The 18397-nt window shown below is 43.0% G+C and overlaps 2 protein-coding genes across 2 annotated transcripts in view; one reads left to right on the forward strand and one right to left on the reverse strand.

Annotated features, from left to right (window-relative positions):
- The window catches only part of FAM189A1 (family with sequence similarity 189 member A1), a 240997-nt gene that overhangs the window by 149818 nt on the left and 72782 nt on the right, over positions 1-18397 (forward strand). The gene's annotated exons all lie outside the window — the stretch shown is intronic.
- Positions 4034-6490, reverse strand: LOC122455219 (proteinase-activated receptor 2). The gene has a single exon (XM_043490193.1). It carries the CDS (start codon positions 6429-6431, stop codon positions 5238-5240), a length of 1194 nt encoding a protein of 397 aa, XP_043346128.1. The 5' UTR covers positions 6432-6490; the 3' UTR covers positions 4034-5237.

Consider the following 18397-nt stretch of genomic DNA (forward strand, 5'->3'; position numbering starts at 1 on the left):
ACTCAAAGCCAGTGCTCTGAGACATCCCAGAGGGATGGGGTGGGGAGGGTTCAGGACGAGGGGACACTTGTGCACCATGGCTGATTCATGTCGATGTATGGCAAAAACCATCACAATATTGTAAAGTAATTATCCTCCAATTAAAATAAATAATTAAAAAATAATAAGGTGGATTTTTTTTGTAGACCACTTCTCGTTGACTCTGTTTTTGTATCCACTCTGACAGTCTCTGTCTTTTAATAGGGATGTGTGGGTCAGTCTCATTTAAATGTGATTATTGATATAGTTGGATTGATACAGTTAGATGTATATCTAACTAACATGATCCATATCTACCATGTTTGTAACATTTTTCTATTTTTATTTATTTATCCTTTTTTCCCTATATCTTTTCCTGCCTTTCCTGGTTTTAACTGAAGATGATTCCATTTTATCTCCTGTTTTAGCATAAGAATTATACGTCTCATACAAGTTTTTCAGTGGTTGCCCTAGAGTTTCCAATATACATTTTAAACTGATCTACATTCACCTTCAGATAACCTTATTCTGATTCACACCTCGTGCAGGTGCCTTATGACACCTTCCCTATGTCCTCCTTCCCTCCCTTGTGACACTGCTGTCAACCATTGCATTTATCCATAAACTATGATCACCCAACACTTTGTTACTATTATTTAAAGAGAGTGTTACGCTCTTGATGAATCAAACATACAAAAAGTAAAAAAAAAAAAAAATTACTTCCCCTTACATCTCCTTCAGTGCTCTTCCTTTCTTCATGTAAATCTGAACAATTTCATTTCACTGAGATAGGGGTCACAGTCCTTGCCATCCCCCACTGCATGCAGGCTGGTCACTCCTCCTGATCTTTCTTTAGCTGAACCTTGTTCACACAGTTTGTTCACGAGATTACTGAAGGGGAAGCTGGGGAGGAGATCTGGTAATCGGAAAAGCATTTATTCTCCATTTCTACCTCTTTGATCTGTGGAAAGAACCAACAAGTTGGGCAAAAAAGTTTGGTGTGATCAAAAGATGTGAAAGGGGCAGGAACAGAGACACGGACATAGAGAACAGACTTGTGGACACAGTGCGGGGAGGGAGAGGATGGGACGAACTGGGAAATTAGGATTGACATACATGCAGTACCATGTGTAAAACAGATGGCTAGCAGGAAGCTGCTGTGTAGCATAGGGAGCTCAGTGTGGTACTCTGTGATGACCTAGAGGAGTAGGATGGGGTGGGGGGGAGGGAGATTCAAGAGGGAGGGGATACATGAATTATGGCTGATTCACTTTTTGTACAGCATTGTAAAACAATTATACTCCAATTTAAAAAACTTAAAATAATTTTAAAAGAAGATATGAAAGGTGTGCTTGGGCCTGAGATGAGTACAGCACAGTGGGAACTGGTTGAAGCCTCTTGCAGGAAGCTTGCTCTTGCCAAAGGCTGCTTACATTGTGCTCCTTCCTGCAAGATTCTCCCTCAGGTTGAGGATCAGCATGGGTGTAGAAGTGAGGAATAATTATTTTCAATCGCTTTAAACAAATATTTTTAGGTGGCATATGGTTATAGTTGGAGAAGGGAATGGCAGTCCACTCCAGTGTTCTTGCCTGGAGAATTCCACGGGCAGAGATGTCTGGTGGGCTACAGTCCGTGGGGTCACAAAGAGTCAGACATGACTGAGCGACTCACACACACACACGGTTATAGTTTAGGTTTTAATTTCACGTGTGTCTTAGCATGTTGGTCTCTCTTGGTATCAGTTTTGTGGAGGGAACAGTAGATGCATGTGGAGAAGGGAGCATCCATCACAGACATTGGTTTCCACCTGACCTTTGTGGGTTCACAACTGTCGCACTGAGCCAGCCCACGGGCAGACATCATTACACCTCGTGTGTGGTGGAGAACTTGTCATCAACGCATGAACAGCTATCTGGAAATGATGAAACTTTACCCCTGCAATCAGAAGTCATGTGCTAACTTGAAAGCCAGGCTTAGGTAGGTGTTTGGTATACCCAGAGAGAGCCCATTTTCAACAGAAGGCAGCTGGGAGGGGAGTTCACTGTACTTTCAAAGTGACTCACCCTCCCATGGTGAGAAAGGCATGCCCAACACAGCATCTTGGAAGGACACAGGGCCTGGTCCCCTTTACTCACTGGACCTCGGCCTCAGGTCTTTTCTGTGGGTCAGGCTGGCACTCTCTTTGTCTCTGTGCCATACCAGTCACAGGTGTGGCTGTTCTGGACTTCGCTGTGTTACACCCTCTGTCTCTCTGAGTGGTTGCCTCTTAAGCAGGAGAGGAAGTTTTACATGAATATATAGCCTTTCCTGGGCTTCCTGGGTGACACTAGTGGTAAAAAACAGCCTGCCAATGCAGGAGACCTTAAGAGACACGGTTTGATCCCTGGGTCAGGAAGATCCCATGGAGGAGGAAATGGCAACCCACTCCAGTATTCTTGCCTGGAGAATCCCATGGACAGAAGAGCCTGGTCGGCTATAGCCCATGGGGTCCCAAAAGAGTCAGACATGACTGAAGCAACTTAGCACACACATACTCTCCCATTGCTTTATGGTCAGATTCCATGCTTTCTGGGTTAAAAGAGAAACATTATTGGAATGATATAATATTGAATTTTCCTCTGGTATGTCTAATGCACTTGAGCATTTTAACAAGCCAGCAGTTATGATAATTTTAATGGGAGGTTTGTGTTTCGTTTTGCATAAGTGATGAGTTTAAATTTGATTGAGTCTTGGATCATAAGTCCCAGGGGTGTACAGATCTAGTTCCTTAATGCTTTGAAGTCTGTTCCTGACTGTTTTCATTAAAATATTTCTTCATTGTAAATTATTCTATTTAACTAGGTATTTTAAAAGGAAGAATGTTTTGTCTGTAGCTTTATAATTAACCTAATCTGATTACTGTGTTTTTGTGTTTTTTTTAAGGAAACAATAGAACAGAATATGTCATCAAAGTTTTAGGCACATCAGACTTAGTATAGCATCTGTGGTCCCACAAATTTAATATTATTTATGCTAATATTTGTACATAGCTCTGTGGATCTTACTCAGAATTGCTGCATTGACACTGGTATTTTGGTTTGGCAATAATTGAGAGATACAATTGGGCATCAGTTTAGTCCTAGTCTAGCATTGCTGTTGTGTGTAATTATCAAAAAATGAAAGTCTCTCAGTTGTGTCTGACTCCTTGCAACCCTATGGACTATACAGTCCATGGAATTCTCCAGGCCAGAATACTGGAGTGGGTAGCCTTTCCCTTCTCCAGAGGATCTTCCTGCCCCTGGAAGTCACCCTTGTGGCTCAGCTGGTTAAGAATCCACCTGCAATGCAGGAGACCTGGGTTCAAGACCTGGGTTCGATCCCTGGGTTGGGACGATCCCCTGGAGGAGGGAAAGGCTACCCACTCCAGTATTCTGGCCTAGAGAATTCCATGGACTGTATATGTTGTAATTATCAAACCAAATGCTTAATTCTTTATTTCCCCTTGAAAGCATCCTTTGCAATCTTACTTTGATTTTGTGTTTAGTAAAATATTTTGGGGCTTCTCTGGTGACACAGTGGTAAAAAGCTGCCTGCCAATGCAAGAGACACAGGAGACATGAGTTTGATGTCTGGGTTGGGAAGACCCCTGAAGGAGGAAATGACAACCCACTCCAGTATTCTTTCCTGGGAAATCCCATGGACAGAGGAGCCTGGTAGGCTACAGTCCATGAGGTTGCAAAAGAGTCAGACACAACTTAGTGACTAAACAACAAAATATTTTTAGTAATTTGGCAGAATTATACTTACATATTTATTTGTTTTATGTTCATAGAAATGTAAAAAATAACTAGCCTCTTTTCAGTTCTTCTCCAGGACTGGCCTTGGTTACATTGTTAATTTGTCTTCTGACTTCATTTTATTTTTTTATTTTTTTATTTTTTTTCATTTCTTCTTAGAAGAGTGATGCCTTTATTTCCCTATTCTCCGTTCCTTGAAAACAAAAATGAAAGCAAAAACCACACAATTCAGAGATAAGTAGTAAAAAATAAAAGTCATGTGTTATTTATAAATCAATCATACAGTAAAATAATTATTTTAAAAGGTCACAAATACAACAGTTGCATAAAGTCAGGTTGGAGTCCAGTACCTTTTAAAATACATTGCAAATCATCTCTATTTTAGTGTTCTCTTCCAAACAGATGTGGTTCAAACTCAAGAGACGGCTTTATCATTTCATATTTGATAAAAAGTCAACAAAACTGGCAATAAATAGTCCAATAATTTCTAAAAATACTAGGTGGTAAACACTATTCTTAGTTATGAAAAAATCTACTATTCAGACAACCTGAAGATTTCACTGAAGTCAGTAAAGACACAAAATTAGCTTTTCCACATTTAAAATGCTCGTCGTATTTTCCTTGAAGTGATAACGATACATACAAAAGCTCAAAGCATTAATAAAGAAATGATTGGAAGTCCCAATGAGTCAATGAACAGACTTTGTTCTGAGCTGGACGGGAAAGAGATACAAAACGTTCTGTTTTGGTTCATTTTTCAAAAATTGCCATGGCTCCTTGTCAAGTGGAAGCAGTACCCAGGCCAAAGGTTCCCAAACACTGGAGTGTAAGAAAGACTTGTTAAAATGCAGGTTCCTGGGCCCTGCCCCAGACTCTGAGCTCTGATTCCTGAGTACGATAAATCTACATTTTCAAACAAGATGCACAATGATTTTGATGAAGTGGTACAAGAACCCCACCCTTCAAACTTGTTGCCGTTGGTTGGAAACCTGACTTGCGGCAGCTCCCCCACCTCTTTAGTTTCCCCATCTGTATAGCCAGTCAACTGTACTGATCATCTCTGAGGGCCCTGAAGCCCTAATACATCTGGGCCGACCCCAGATGTAAAAGAAACGTAGCTGCAGCTAAAAACTTAAGCCTTCACGCCAAGACTAGTCTTTGCACTTCATGGGGCTTCTGTCTTTTCTGCACCGTCTGTAAAGTCTGCTTTGATCAGTTCCATTTCTGGGAGCCCCTGAGTAGAGGAATTCTGAAACTGACATTCCACGTGAATTGGGGGGACTTTCCTCATGCAAACAGGGAAGCTTCCAGCCACCCTGAGAGGTGCTGCATATGCATGGTATGTGGTGAAACCTACTTGGTTAGGAAACAACAGAAGCATCTCCGGAATGGTAAGCAGGCTCCAAAGCCTCCAGCAGAACTTCCACCGAGGAACCGGACCACTCAGTAGGAGCCTTTGACACTGGTTGAACTCGAAGAGTAAGAGCTGGATTTCCCCGAGAATTTCTTTGACGAGATGGATACCTGCATCTGCTTTACAGTACGGACGCTCCGGCAGAGAAGCGCATTCTTGGCATGATCCCTGAAGTCCTGTGAGATGAAGTAATAGACAAAGGGGTCGATGCAGCTGTTGAGGGTGGAGAGACAGAGGGCGACGATGTACAGGGCGTAGACGTGACTCTGGCCCCAGGTCTTGATCAGGAAGTAGTGCACCACGAGCAGAAGGTTACTGGGGGTGAAGCAGATCAGGTACATGGCCAGCACGGTGACAATGAGCTTGATGGCCCTCCGCCTCTTCTTTCCCGAGCTCTCATCCATGGCAGAAGACTGGAGGGTCCGGATCATGAGCACATAGGCCGAGGCCGTGAGGAAGGCTGGGAACAGGAAGACTCCGATGGCCAGAGAGAGGAAGTAATTGAACATGTCTCCCACCAGCACCTCCTCCGGCAAAACATCGTGGCAGGTCGTGATGTTAAGGGCCGGGATGTAGGCGGTCTGCTTCACGACGTACAAGGGGATGGTAAGCAGCAGAATGAGCAGCCATATTCCCAGGGAGACGCCGATGGCAATGTTTGCCTGCTTCTTGGGGTGCACCATGGGGTTCACGATGACCCAGTATCTCTGCACGCTGAGGCAGGTCATGAAGAGGATAGAGCAGTACATGTTGCCGTAGAAAAAGCCAATGAGCACCTTGCAAAGAGACTCCCCGTAAGTCCAGTTGTTGCCATGGATGTGATACGCGATCTTCAAGGGGAACCAGGTAACCGAGAGGAGGTCGGCCAAGGCCAGGTTGGCCATGTAAATCACAGCGGGGTGCTTCTTCTTTGTTCGGAAAAGAAAGACCCACAGGGCCATGCCATTGCTTGGCAAACCAACCACGAATACGATCGTGTAGACAACTGGAAGAAAGACAGTGGTCAGCTTTCCAGTGAGGACGGAGGTAGAAAACTCATCCACGGCAAAGCCTGGTTTCACCGTCACTCCTCTGCCACTGACCACAGGTGAGTCAGCCACGCTGCCGATGAGGCTTCTTCCTTTAGACAATCTCTTGTTTCCTGGGACGGTGCGGTTGCAGGAGGCAGAGGCCGCCAGCAGGAGGACACCCCCGAGCAGCCACGCCGCGCTCCGGCTTCGCATCCTTCCAGCAGTGCCGACGCCGGGCGGACGGGGAGCCCGCCGCCGCCACAGCCCCGAAACTCAAGAGCCTGACTTCATTTTAAATGTCTTCTCTTAAAATTGAAGGAACTGAGGTTCCCAAAACATAGGATATTGTAAAAAAAAAAATTGGCCACGCGACTATGTAGCCAAGTTGAGATTTGAACCTACATCTTTCATGTATTTTTTAAAATTTTAATTGTGGATAATTCTGCACAGACATATGCACCAGTAAAGAATATAATGCATCAAACGTTTGCACACCCATCACTCAGCTTTAGCACCTCCTAGCCATTTGTCTTTCCCAAGTCCCCCCACCATTTCTCCTCTGAATTATTCAAGCAATCCTGAGCAGCATAGTGTTTCATTCAAAACACTGAAATATGTTCTGAAAGAAAATGATTTCTTTCTGAAAATGATATAGTTGCAATGTCAATGTCACACCTAATAAATAACCAGTGGTGTGCTTTATCATCAACCATACAACGTTCCTATTTCTCTAAGTGTATCTGTCTGTGTTCCTCTCTCTTTTTGTATATGGCTATCATGTCACTTAAATCTCTCTCTGTCTCTCTCTCTTATCTTTTCTTGCTGGACCAGATGGGCTGTAGGGCCCACACATCCCTTGATTACTCCTCAGGGTGTTTACCACTTAGAGAGATAAAGTGAAATTACTCATTTTACAGTTGCTTTAAAACCACTCTCTGCATTTAAGCCACAAACCCAGTATATTGGTTTGCTCCATTTTGTTTTGATTTTTTTGAGATTTATTTTGTAAGTTGAATTTTGTTTCACAATTATATAGAATGTTTGTTATTACAAAGTCAAATCTGTATAACAGGGATTTTTGGAAGAATTTAGTTGTCATCCTGTGTCTCAAATTGTCATCCTGTTGTCATTTCTGTGTCTCAAATCAACCTCCCACCAACACACTGCCACCCACACCCTTACCCCCAGAGTAGCCATTCTTAGGTTTTGACTTTATGCTTTCATTTTACAATAATGAAGACAAAATTAGAAATGAAAATGGAGAGATCACAACAGACAACCCTGAAATACAAAGGATCATAAGAGACTACTACCAGCAGCTATATGCCAATAAAATGGACAACTTGGAAGAAATGGACAAATTCTTAGAAAAGTATAACTTTCCAAAAGTGAATCAGGAAGAAATAGAAGATCTTAACAGACCCATCACAAGCAGGGAAATCGAAACTGTAATCAGAAATCTTCCAGCAAACAAAAGCCCAGGACCAGATGGCTTCACAGCTGAATTCTACCAAAAATTTAGAGAAGAGCTAACACCCATCTTACTCAAACTCTTCCTGAAAATTGCAGAAGAAGGTAAACTTCCAAACTCATTCTATGAGGCCACCATCACCCTAATATCAAAACCAAACAAAGATGCCACAAAAAAGAAAACTACAAGCCAATATCACTGGTAAACATAGATGCAAAAATCCTTAACAAAATTCTAGCAAACAGAATCCAACAACATATTAAAAAGATCATACATCATGACCAAGTGGGCTTTATCCCAGGAATGCAAGGATTCTTTAATATCCACAAATCAATCAATGTAATACACCACATTAACAAATTGAAAGATAAAAACCAAATGATTATCCCAATAGATGCAGAAAAAGCCTTTGACAAAATTCAACACTCATTTATGATTAAAACTCTCCAGAAAGCAGGAATAGAAGGAACATACCTCAACATAATAAAAGCTATATATGATAAACCCACAGCAAACATTATCCTCAACAGTGAAAAATTGAAAGCATTTCCCCTAAAGTCAGGAAGAAGTCAAGGGTGCCCACTCTCACCACTACTATTCAACATAGTTTTGGAAGTTTTGGCCACAGCAATCAGAGCAGAAAAAGAAATAAAAGGAATCCAGATAGGAAAAGAAGAAGTAAAACTCTCACTATTTGCAGATGACATGATCCTCTACATAGACTCTACCAGAAAATTACAGAAGCTATCAATGAAATATAGTAAAGTTGCAGGATATAAAATTAACACACAGAAATCTCTTGCATTCCTATTCAACTAACAATGAGAAAACAGAAAGAGAATTAAGGAAATAATTACCATTCAGCCATTTGCAACCAAAAAGATAAAATACTTGGAGTATATTCTACCTAAAGAAACAAAAGACCTATATATGAAAGTATAAAACACTTGATGAAAGAAATCAAAGAGGACACAATAGACGGAGAATATTACCGTGTTCAATGATCGGAAGATCAACATTGTGAAAATGACTATGCTACCCAAAGCATCTATTAGATTCAATGCACTCCCTATTCAAGCTACCAAACAGTATTTTTCACAGAAAACTAGAACAAATAATTTACAATTTGTATGGAATACGGAAAACCTCGAATAGCAAACAATCTTGAGAAAGAAAGAATGGACTGGAGAATAACCTGCTTGACTTTCAGGGCTCTACTACAAAGCCACAGTCATCAAGACAGTATGGTACTGGCACAAAGACAGAAATATAGATCAATGGAACAGAATAGAAAGCCCAGAGGTAAATCCACGAACCTATGGACACCTTATCTTCGACAAAGGAGGCAAGAATATACAATGGAAAAAAGACAACCTCTTTAACAAGTGATGCTGGGAAAACTGGTCAACCACTTTGTAAAAGAATGAAACTAGAACACTTTCTAACACCATACACAAAAATAAACTCAAAATGGATTAAAGATCTAAATGTAAGACCAGAAACTATAAAACTCCTAGAGGAGAACATAGGCAAAACACTCTCCGACATAAATCACAGCAAGATCCTCTATGACTCACCTCCCAGAATATTGGAAATAAAGGCAAAAATAAACAAATGGGACCTAATGAAACTTAAAAGCTTTTGAACAACAAAGGAAACTATAAGCAAGGTGAAATGACAGCCTTCAGAATGGGAGAAAATAATAGCAAATGAAGAAACAGACAAAGGATTAATCTCAAAAATATACAAGCAACTCCTGCAGCTCAATTCCAGAAAAATAAATGACCCAATCAAAAAATGAGCCAAAGAACTAAACAGACATTTCTCCAAAGAAGACATACAGATGGCTAACAAACACATGAAAAGATGCTCAACATCACTCATCATCAGAGAAATGCAAATCAAAACCACAATGAGGTACCATTACACGCCAGTCAGGATGGCTGCTATCCAAAAGTCTACAAGCAATAAATCCTGGAGGGGTGTGGAGTAAAGGGAACCCTCTTACACATTGTTGGTGGGAATGCAAACTAGTACAGCCGCTATGGAGAACAGTGTGAAAATTCCTTAAAAACCTGGAAATAGAACTGCCATATGACCCAGCAATCCCACTTCTGGGCATACACACTGAGGAAACCAGATCTGAAAGAGACACATGCACCCCAATGTTCATCGCAGCACTGTTTATAATAGCCAGGACATGGAAGCAACCTAGATGCCATCAGCAGACAAATGGATAAGGAAGCTGTGGCACATATACACAATGGAATATTACTCAGCCATTAAAAAGAATTCATTTGAATCAGTTCTAATGAGATGGATGAAACTGGAGCCCATTATATAGAGTGAAGTAAGCCAGAAAGATAAACACCAATACAGTGTACTAATGCATATATATGGAATTTAGAAAGATGGTAATGATAACCCTATATGCAAGACAGAAAAAGAGACACAGATGTATAAAACAGACTTGTGAACTCTGTGGGAGAAGGCGAGGGTGGGATGTTCTGAGAGAATAGCATTAAAACAAGTATACTATCAAGTGTGAAACAGATCACCAGCCCAGGTTGGATGCATGAGATAAGTGCTCAGGGCTGGTGCACTGGGAAGACCCAGAGGGATTGGATGGGGAGGGAGGCGGGAGGGGGGATCGGGATGGGGAACACATGTAAATCCATGGCTGATTCATGTCAATGTATGGCAAAAACCACTACAATATTGTAAAGTAATTAGCCTCCAACTAATAAAAATAAATGAAAAAATAAATAAATGGAAAAAAAAAATATTGAAGGTGTTTGTGTACTGTCCGGTCTTCCCTGGTGGTGCTAGTGGTAAAATACCCACCTGCCAGTGCAGGAGACATAAGAGAAGAGGGTTCAATACCTGGGTTGGGAAGATCCCTTGGAGGAGGGCATGGCAACACACTCCAGTGTTCTTGCCTGGAGAATCCCATGGACGGAGGAGCCTGATGAGTTACAGTCCATAGGGTCACAAAGAGTCGGACACGACTGAAGCAGCTTAGCACACACACAGTCATGTGCATACGTACTCATTGCATGTGTGCATGCGTGCTACATGCACTGTCCTGGCCCTCACTTTGTAACTTCAGGTACATCCCGGGGTTGGTCTGGGGCCCTGTACAGAGACACTTCCTGTCCTTCTCAGAGCTGTGCAGTCCTCCTTACACAGAGGACTGGTAGTCTCTGGTCCGTGATAGAAGTTACACCCTCCTCCCTAATGCATCATTTATCTTTTTATTTCTGGTGGGTGTTTGACATGTAGGGATTTTTATGTTATGTAGTTAAATGCATCAACCTTTCCCTATTGCTCTGCAGTATGAATAACAGGACTGTTCTCCATCTGTAGATCACAGAGGAAGAATCTCTCTCTCTCTTATGTTTCCACTATTTGGAATTAATCTTGCTATAATTTGTGCAAACTGATATATATTTTAACCTTTCCATGTGGCTATCCAGTTATATCAGCTTTTAGTTGCTGCTGTTTAGTCACATCCAACTCTTTGCAACTTCATGGACTGTAGCCCATCAGGCTTCTCTGTCCATGGGATTCTCCAGGTGAGAATACTGGAGTGGGTTGCCATGCCCTCCTCCAGGGGATGTTCCCGACCCAGGGATTGAACCCTGGTCTTCTGCATTCAGGCAGATTCTTTCCTGCAGTGATTTTAAGTGGTAACTGACAAATGGTCTTTCTCTGAATACGTAGATTCCGTTCCACTGGTCAGTCAGTTCACCCAGCATCACTGCACAGCTTTGATAATCAGTTCAGTTCAGTTGCTCAGTTGTGTCTGACTCTTTGCGACTCCATGGACTGCAGCACGCCAAGCTTTCCTGTCCATCACCAATTCCCAGAGCTTGCTCAAACTCCTGCCCATCAAGTTGGTAATGCCATCCAACCATCTCATCCTCTGTCGTCCCCTTCTCCTCCTGCTTTCATTCTTTCCCAGCATCAGGGTCTTATCCAATGAGTCAGTTCTTCGCATCAGTTAGCCAAAGCATTGGCTTTCTTTATAGTCCAACTCTCACATCCATATATGACTACTGGAAAAACCATAGCTTTGACTAGACGGACCATTGTTGGCAAAGTTGGCAGAAAGCGAAGAACTAAGCCTCTTGATGAAAGTGAAACAGGAGAGTGAAAAAGTTGGCTTAAAACTCAACATTCAGAAAACAGATCATGGCATCTGTTCCCATCACTTCATGGCAAATAGATGGAGAAACAATGAAAATAGTGAGAGACTTTATTTTGGGGGGCTCCAAAATCACTGCAGATGGTGACTGCAGCCATGAAATTAAAAGATGCTTTCTCCTTGGAAGAAAAACTATGATCAATCTAGACAGCATGTTAAAAAGCAGAGACATTACTGCCAATAAAGGTCCGTCTAGTCAAAGCTTTGATAATAGAGGCTTTATAAACACTACAATATCCAGTAGGGTTACCCTTCCTCATTGTTCTGCTGTAAGGTGAGCCTCATTGTTTCATTAGCAATTCTGGCTCAGTTGTTCTGCCGAATGGACTGTATAATCAATTTGCCTGACTTCTAGGAAACAATGATGTGATTTTTTTAGTTGCTGTGATATTAAATTTATAGATAGATTAACTTTGGGAGAACTGACATCTTTGTGATGTTGAATCTTCTTGTGCAGGAACATAGCATATCTTCCCTCTTATTCAAACTTCTTCTTCATGAGCATTTCACCGTTTTGTTTATATAGCCTTTAGACATTTCTCATCAAGTTTCCAGTGACAGTGCTTACTTGCCTATCTTGCTTTTGTAAATGTGGTCTTCAGTTACATATTCCAGTTGTTGTCTTTGGTGTGTATGAACATTATTGACTTTGTGTACTTATTTTACAACCTGTGGGGTTTTTTTTTAAAATTAAGGTTTCTTTCTGTTTTGTGGGGGGGGGGGTGCTTGTTTTGCACAAGGACTTGTGCCTTTACTCATATATTAATATAATCACATGCTCTTCACATAAGGAAGATGTAACCTCTTTGGGCTTCCCTGGTGGCTCAGTCGTAAAGAACCCATCTACCAATGCAGGAGACAAGGGTTAGATCCCTGGGTCAGGAAGATCCCCTGGAGGAAGAAATGGCAGTCCACTCCAGTGTTCTTATCTGGAGAATCCCATGGATAGAGGAGCCTGGCAAGCTGCAGTCCATGGGGTCACAAAGAGTCGGATATGACTTAGCTACTAAACAACAACTAACAACATTTCTAATAAACCTGGCAACACAGAAAATGACAATAGCAAAAGCAGTAAACAGAGTTGTACCATCCAGAAACAGTCATTCTTTCCTGTTGGGTGGCTATAAATACAGAAATCCCTTGATGCCTATACTGGTAAAGGCAGGACCTATGGAGAAATGACACTGTGTATGTTTTAAAGTTATTTTTATGTGAAATTAGCAGAAGCAGCACTGACGAGATCAAAGTTAGTTCTCAACTTGAAGTCAGTGCTTCTTTCTGAGAAGACACTCTTGTTTCTAGAGTGAAAGGGGAAAGCTGCCCACACCCCCAGACCCTGCTCACTGTCATTCATCCCCCCTCTTTCTCCCTGCACATGGTTTCTGTACTAATCTCACACTTTACCCCCGAGGCCATCGCTTTGATTTTCACTCCTGTCTGCTCCAATCCTCACTTTCCAAGCTATTTATTAGCTGCATGGCGGTGCAGGTCTATTCTCACCCTGGAATTGGATTCATCAGCTCTGACTCTGTCTCCTGTGATCATGGGCCCTCCAGATCAGCTCCAGTTGTCCTGGGGTTGGACTGATGCTCTGATTGGGGCCTGGGGTTCCGTGCGGTGCTGCAGGAGCTCCCATTTCTTGGTCTCTGTTTTCTGGCTGACTGTCAGGCTCTCTTGCAGTTTTTCTGGTCCTGTGTGTTTACCTGTGCTGTGGCAGGGCTGTGTCTGTTGCAGGTGCACCTGCCAGCACTCCATGGTGATGCTCTGGCGTGTGGTTCTGGGCTCCCATGTGCTGACCAGTCGTGGTCGTCCACCAGCCTGCTCTCTACCCCCAGGAGAGGGTGGGGACGCCAGCAAGCCCAGGGTGCCCCCAGAAAGTCCCCAGGGTTGTATTTGCCTCCCCAAACCCAATGTACTGTCCCTTGGCCAAGCTGGGCAGGCCCACCCCGCGAGCACTGGCCAGGCCTCCATCCTGGCCCCTCGGTCTCTGTGGCTTGCAGGATGAGTCTCTATTCCAAAGGCTTTTCCATCGAGTGACTTGCAGTGTCGGGAGAATTCTCAGGATGCTGCTGACCTTCCTTCGTCTCACGGCCACCGTGGAAGGTGAGGGAGGGAATGGGTCAGGAGCCTTCAGAACCTAATTGTCCTCTGTCCCTGATCCCCTCTCAGTTCAGACAGAATGCTGTGTCTCCATCTTCCTTTTTTGATTTGACCTCTTGAGACATCTGCCCTGTAGGTTTCATGAGGAGCCAGGGGAGGGACTTGTGGGCCTATGTCCCACGGGGCAGACCTGGGGGAGGGGTGTTTTCCTGGCACCTGGGTCACCTGCAGAAGCCAGGCGGACATCCATGGAGCGTCATTGTGCCAGGTTTGCTGAGGGGTGAGGCTACTGTTTTCAACTCCTTACATTATCCTGTGTGACAGGCATTCCTACTGAACACCATGGTGAGTGGACTGAGCACAGAGGTTTGAACCCAGAGAGTCCTGGTCTAGAGCCTGTGCTTTCTGCCTGACGCTGCCTCTTGAGGAAGGGCGGGAGGGGACCTCGGGCCATGAGGACAAAGTACCGTGGTGGTGATAATGACAGCCACACAACATGTGAGCAGGCATTGGGACACAAGAGCTGAAGACATTCTTTACAGAATCACTGTGGGAACCATTTGTACGTCCAGGCTCAAATCCAGGACTTCTCTCCCATTGCATTTTCTGCTGCTGTAACACAGTGGGTCTTTGTAGAAATTGCTTCCTACTCTGTGCCAGAAACTGCCCCAGGTGCTTCATGTCTGTGTTGCTCACCTTCCTACCAACCCCAGGAAAGTTCTGACCCTCTGTTACTGATGAGGAAAGGGGGTCAGAGAGAAAGGGGGTGACCCACTGAGTCAGCCAGCTGGTGGGGGCCCCCGGGTTGTACTGTTTGAGGACACTGCCTTGCCCAGGGTGATGTCACTGAGCCCCTACAGCTGAGATGTGAAGACCTCTGCTTTGCCTGTGACCAGCCTTCACCAGGAATGAACTTAGAAAAGGTGTCAAAACAGGTCAGTTCAGTTCAGTTGCTCAGTCGTGTCCAACTCTTTGCAACCCCATGGACTACAGCATGCCAGGCTTGCTTGTCCATCACCAATTCCCGGAGCTTGCTCAAACTCATGTTCATTGAGTTGGTGACGCCATCCAACCATCTTATCCTCATCTCCTCCTGCCTTCAATCTTTCCCAGCATCAGAGTCTTTTCCAATGAGTTGAGTCTTCATATAAGGTAGCCAAAGTATTGGAGTTTCAGCTTCAGCATCAGTTCTTCCAATGAATATTCAGGACTGATTTCCTTTAGGATTGACTGATTTGATCTTCTTGCAGTCCAAGAGTCTTGAGAGTTTAGGTAATAAACAGGTTCAGATTTCTGTTCGGGGGTAATTGTTTAGGTCCTAGTGTATATAAAAGAAGTGATTTGTAGATAGGAATCTTGGGGAAAGACATTTATTAGTATCCAACTCTTTGTCTCCCAGAAAAAATGACAGAAATACAGGAAAACTTTGTTGCTCATTAGTTGACATTTAACCCAATATATTGTTTCTCTTCTAAAACAGAAAACATAAAAGCTCCTTAGTGGATGTTGTGGGCTGCTGGGGCGGCCATAACAGAACACCACAAGAGGGGTCAGGGGTGGGGGCTTACAGCAGATACGGATTTTCTCAAAGTTCCTGTTGAGTTCCAGTGAGAGCCCGATTCCTGGCTTGCAGACAGCTGCCTTCCAGCCGAGTGGCCACATGGCCTGTCCTTGGTGCATATGGGGAGGCCGTGCCCTCTTGCTCTTCCCTCCTGTAAAGGCTACCAATTCTACAAGGTTAGGGCCTCCCCCTGTGACTTGTCTGAACTCAGTTACCTCCTGAAAGCCCTCTCTAGGCGCAGTCACAATAGGGGTTAGAACTTCAACACAAGAATTTGGGTAGGACACAATTCATTCTGTGGCAACAAGCAAGTTGTTTTTTCCCTAAACATCATCTCCCCCTTTTCTGTCTTTTTGCTGTGTTTATATTTCATGCAAATCTGGATTATAAAATCAGTGGGAAGAATCTGTGTCTAAATGTCTTACCTGCAGACCACCCAGCTTATTAATATCAATCTTTCATTGCCAAGTGATATTTCTTTTAATTTTATTTTTAATTGGAGGATAATTACTTTACAATATTGTGATGCTTTCTACCATACTTCAACATGAATGAACCATAGGTAAATGTATGTTCCCTCACTCTTGAACCTCCCACCCACCTCCCAGCCCTCTAGGTTGTCACAGAGCACTGGCTGCCAAGTGATATTTCTGATGGAAGGTAGTGGGAGTGATAATTGGTATGTTCAGATTATTTATTTAAGTTTTTTTGGATGTGTTCCATTTTTAAAGTCTTTATTGGATTTGTTACAACATTGTTGCCGTTTTATGTTCTGATTTCTTGGCCGTGAGGCACCTGGGATCTTATTAATAGCTCCCTGACCAGGATTCAAATTCACAACCCCTGCATTGGAACACAGAATCTCAACCACTGGACCACAAAGGAAGTCCCTGTCCAGACTATTTAAATATTTGAGTATTGCCCTGGACTCAGTGGCAGCATAGGTGTCAGTTGAACTCCAGCGCCCTGGGGATCCCTGTGGAAAGAGGACTTTTGAAGCCCTGGAATCTTTGCTTAACATGGTGTGTGGTGTTTAAACTGTAAACCTGGGTCTGTTATCCCTGGGTTTTTCCATTTTTGACGTTTGCTCATTATGTGTCGTCTTCATTCTCACACTGCAGATATCTGGTGTTATTTAGGGAGTGCTAGAGGCTTCTTCTTCAATAAGAAAAGTGGAAAGACAGAAACAACTATTTCTCTGAAAACTGAAAAAAGCCATTTTATGACCAAGAAATGCATTTGATTACCAACACAAAAAAGAATTATGAAATTCTTCACGAGGAGCATTTCATCTATAATTTCATCTTAAAATTTGAGATGGACAGTCCGCATTCACAGACTTTTTAAAGTAGAGTGATCCTGGTTCAGGGAGCAGCAGGTTCTAATTTTATTTTTGGCATGTGGGATCTTCGTTCCCCAACCAGGGCTCGAACCCTCACCCCCTGCAGTGGAAGCAGAGTCTTAACTGCTGGACCTCCAGAAAAGTCCCTTATTATTATTATTATGTTTTTTTTTTTTTTCTAGTGTTTCAACAGACCTACACAGTTCACTTACACTGAAGACAAGTAGGAATATATTCTACGGGAAGTTGATGAAGTTTAAGTCCATGAACAGGCAGACTACTTCATATTACATTTTCAAATGGATGAGGAGTTAATGAAGATCTCTCACCATAGCTTCAGAATGGGCGTATTTATAACCCTATCCTGCCAAAAATAACTACTTCCCATTTTTTTTCTGCCAACCTTTTCAATGCCTTTCACAGAAAATGGGAAAAGGGAGCTGGTGCAAATAGGGGTGTTTTCCACAAGAAAGAAGGAAGGTTTTGGAATCTGAGCAGTTTGTATGCCTTGTCTGTTCTGGAACATTCTGTCTTGGAATGTTCCCTGTTTTTAGGTTTATTTATTTCACATCTCATTCATTCTCTAAGCCAGTTGCACAACATTCCTTTCCAAATGCCACAGTTATAAAAGACTGGACTGGCTCCTTATGGTACACATGGTCGTTTGTTGAGGATCCCCAGTGTGGTTCTGGAGCTGAGCTCATGACCCAGTGGGCCTTATCCTGGGTTCTCTGGGGAAGGAGCAGACCAGTCTGAGCAGCCTTGGGGGCGGGGGTGGGGGTGCTTCTGTTTAGAGCCCTCTTGCTCCTACTTCACCCTGAACCTCCAAGAGTCTCCTCAACCCTCCTGGTCCCCTCCCCAGGGGCTGTGTCATCTTGTCCCCTCCACCCCCCTGCTCCAGGGATAGGAGCCCTTGGCACTGGCTCTTTCTCTGCCCCCAGGGTAGCCTCTAAAAAGAAGGCAGAAAGAGTCCATTTTTAATGTTATTATTGTCTTTCATTTTTAATTTGTATTCGTGTGCAGTTATTTCAGTTTTTCAGAGTTGTATTATGTGTTCTGAACACATATTACTATCTGTTTTTCGGCTCATGCATGGAAATGCTTCATGTTTCTCAGGGATGGTTCCAACTAAAACTGGTCTTTGACTTTAGAGTCTCAGTTTTTTCAGATGAACTTTGGGCATTCCTAAATTAAGAAAACATGTCTAAATGAAAATAGGTTTAAAAAGAAATTAAAATTAATAACATTAGAAATAATTTTAAAGGTAAATGAGCTACCATTGTCAGAAACCATTGTGAATCACTATAAACAACATACAAAGCAAAAGGGGTGGGTAGGGGCAGGGCTCACTGCATGGAGGACAGAGAGGAGGTAAATTTTATGTTTTGCATATAAATTACAATTAAGAGGGATGGGGTGGGGAGGGAGGTGGGAGGGGGGGATCGGGATGGGGAATACATGTAAATCCATGGCTGATTCATGTCAATGTATGGCAAAA

The sequence above is a fragment of the Cervus canadensis genome, chromosome 17 (assembly GCF_019320065.1).
Source record: "Cervus canadensis isolate Bull #8, Minnesota chromosome 17, ASM1932006v1, whole genome shotgun sequence".
In the NCBI taxonomy this organism is placed as follows: domain Eukaryota; kingdom Metazoa; phylum Chordata; class Mammalia; order Artiodactyla; family Cervidae; genus Cervus; species Cervus canadensis.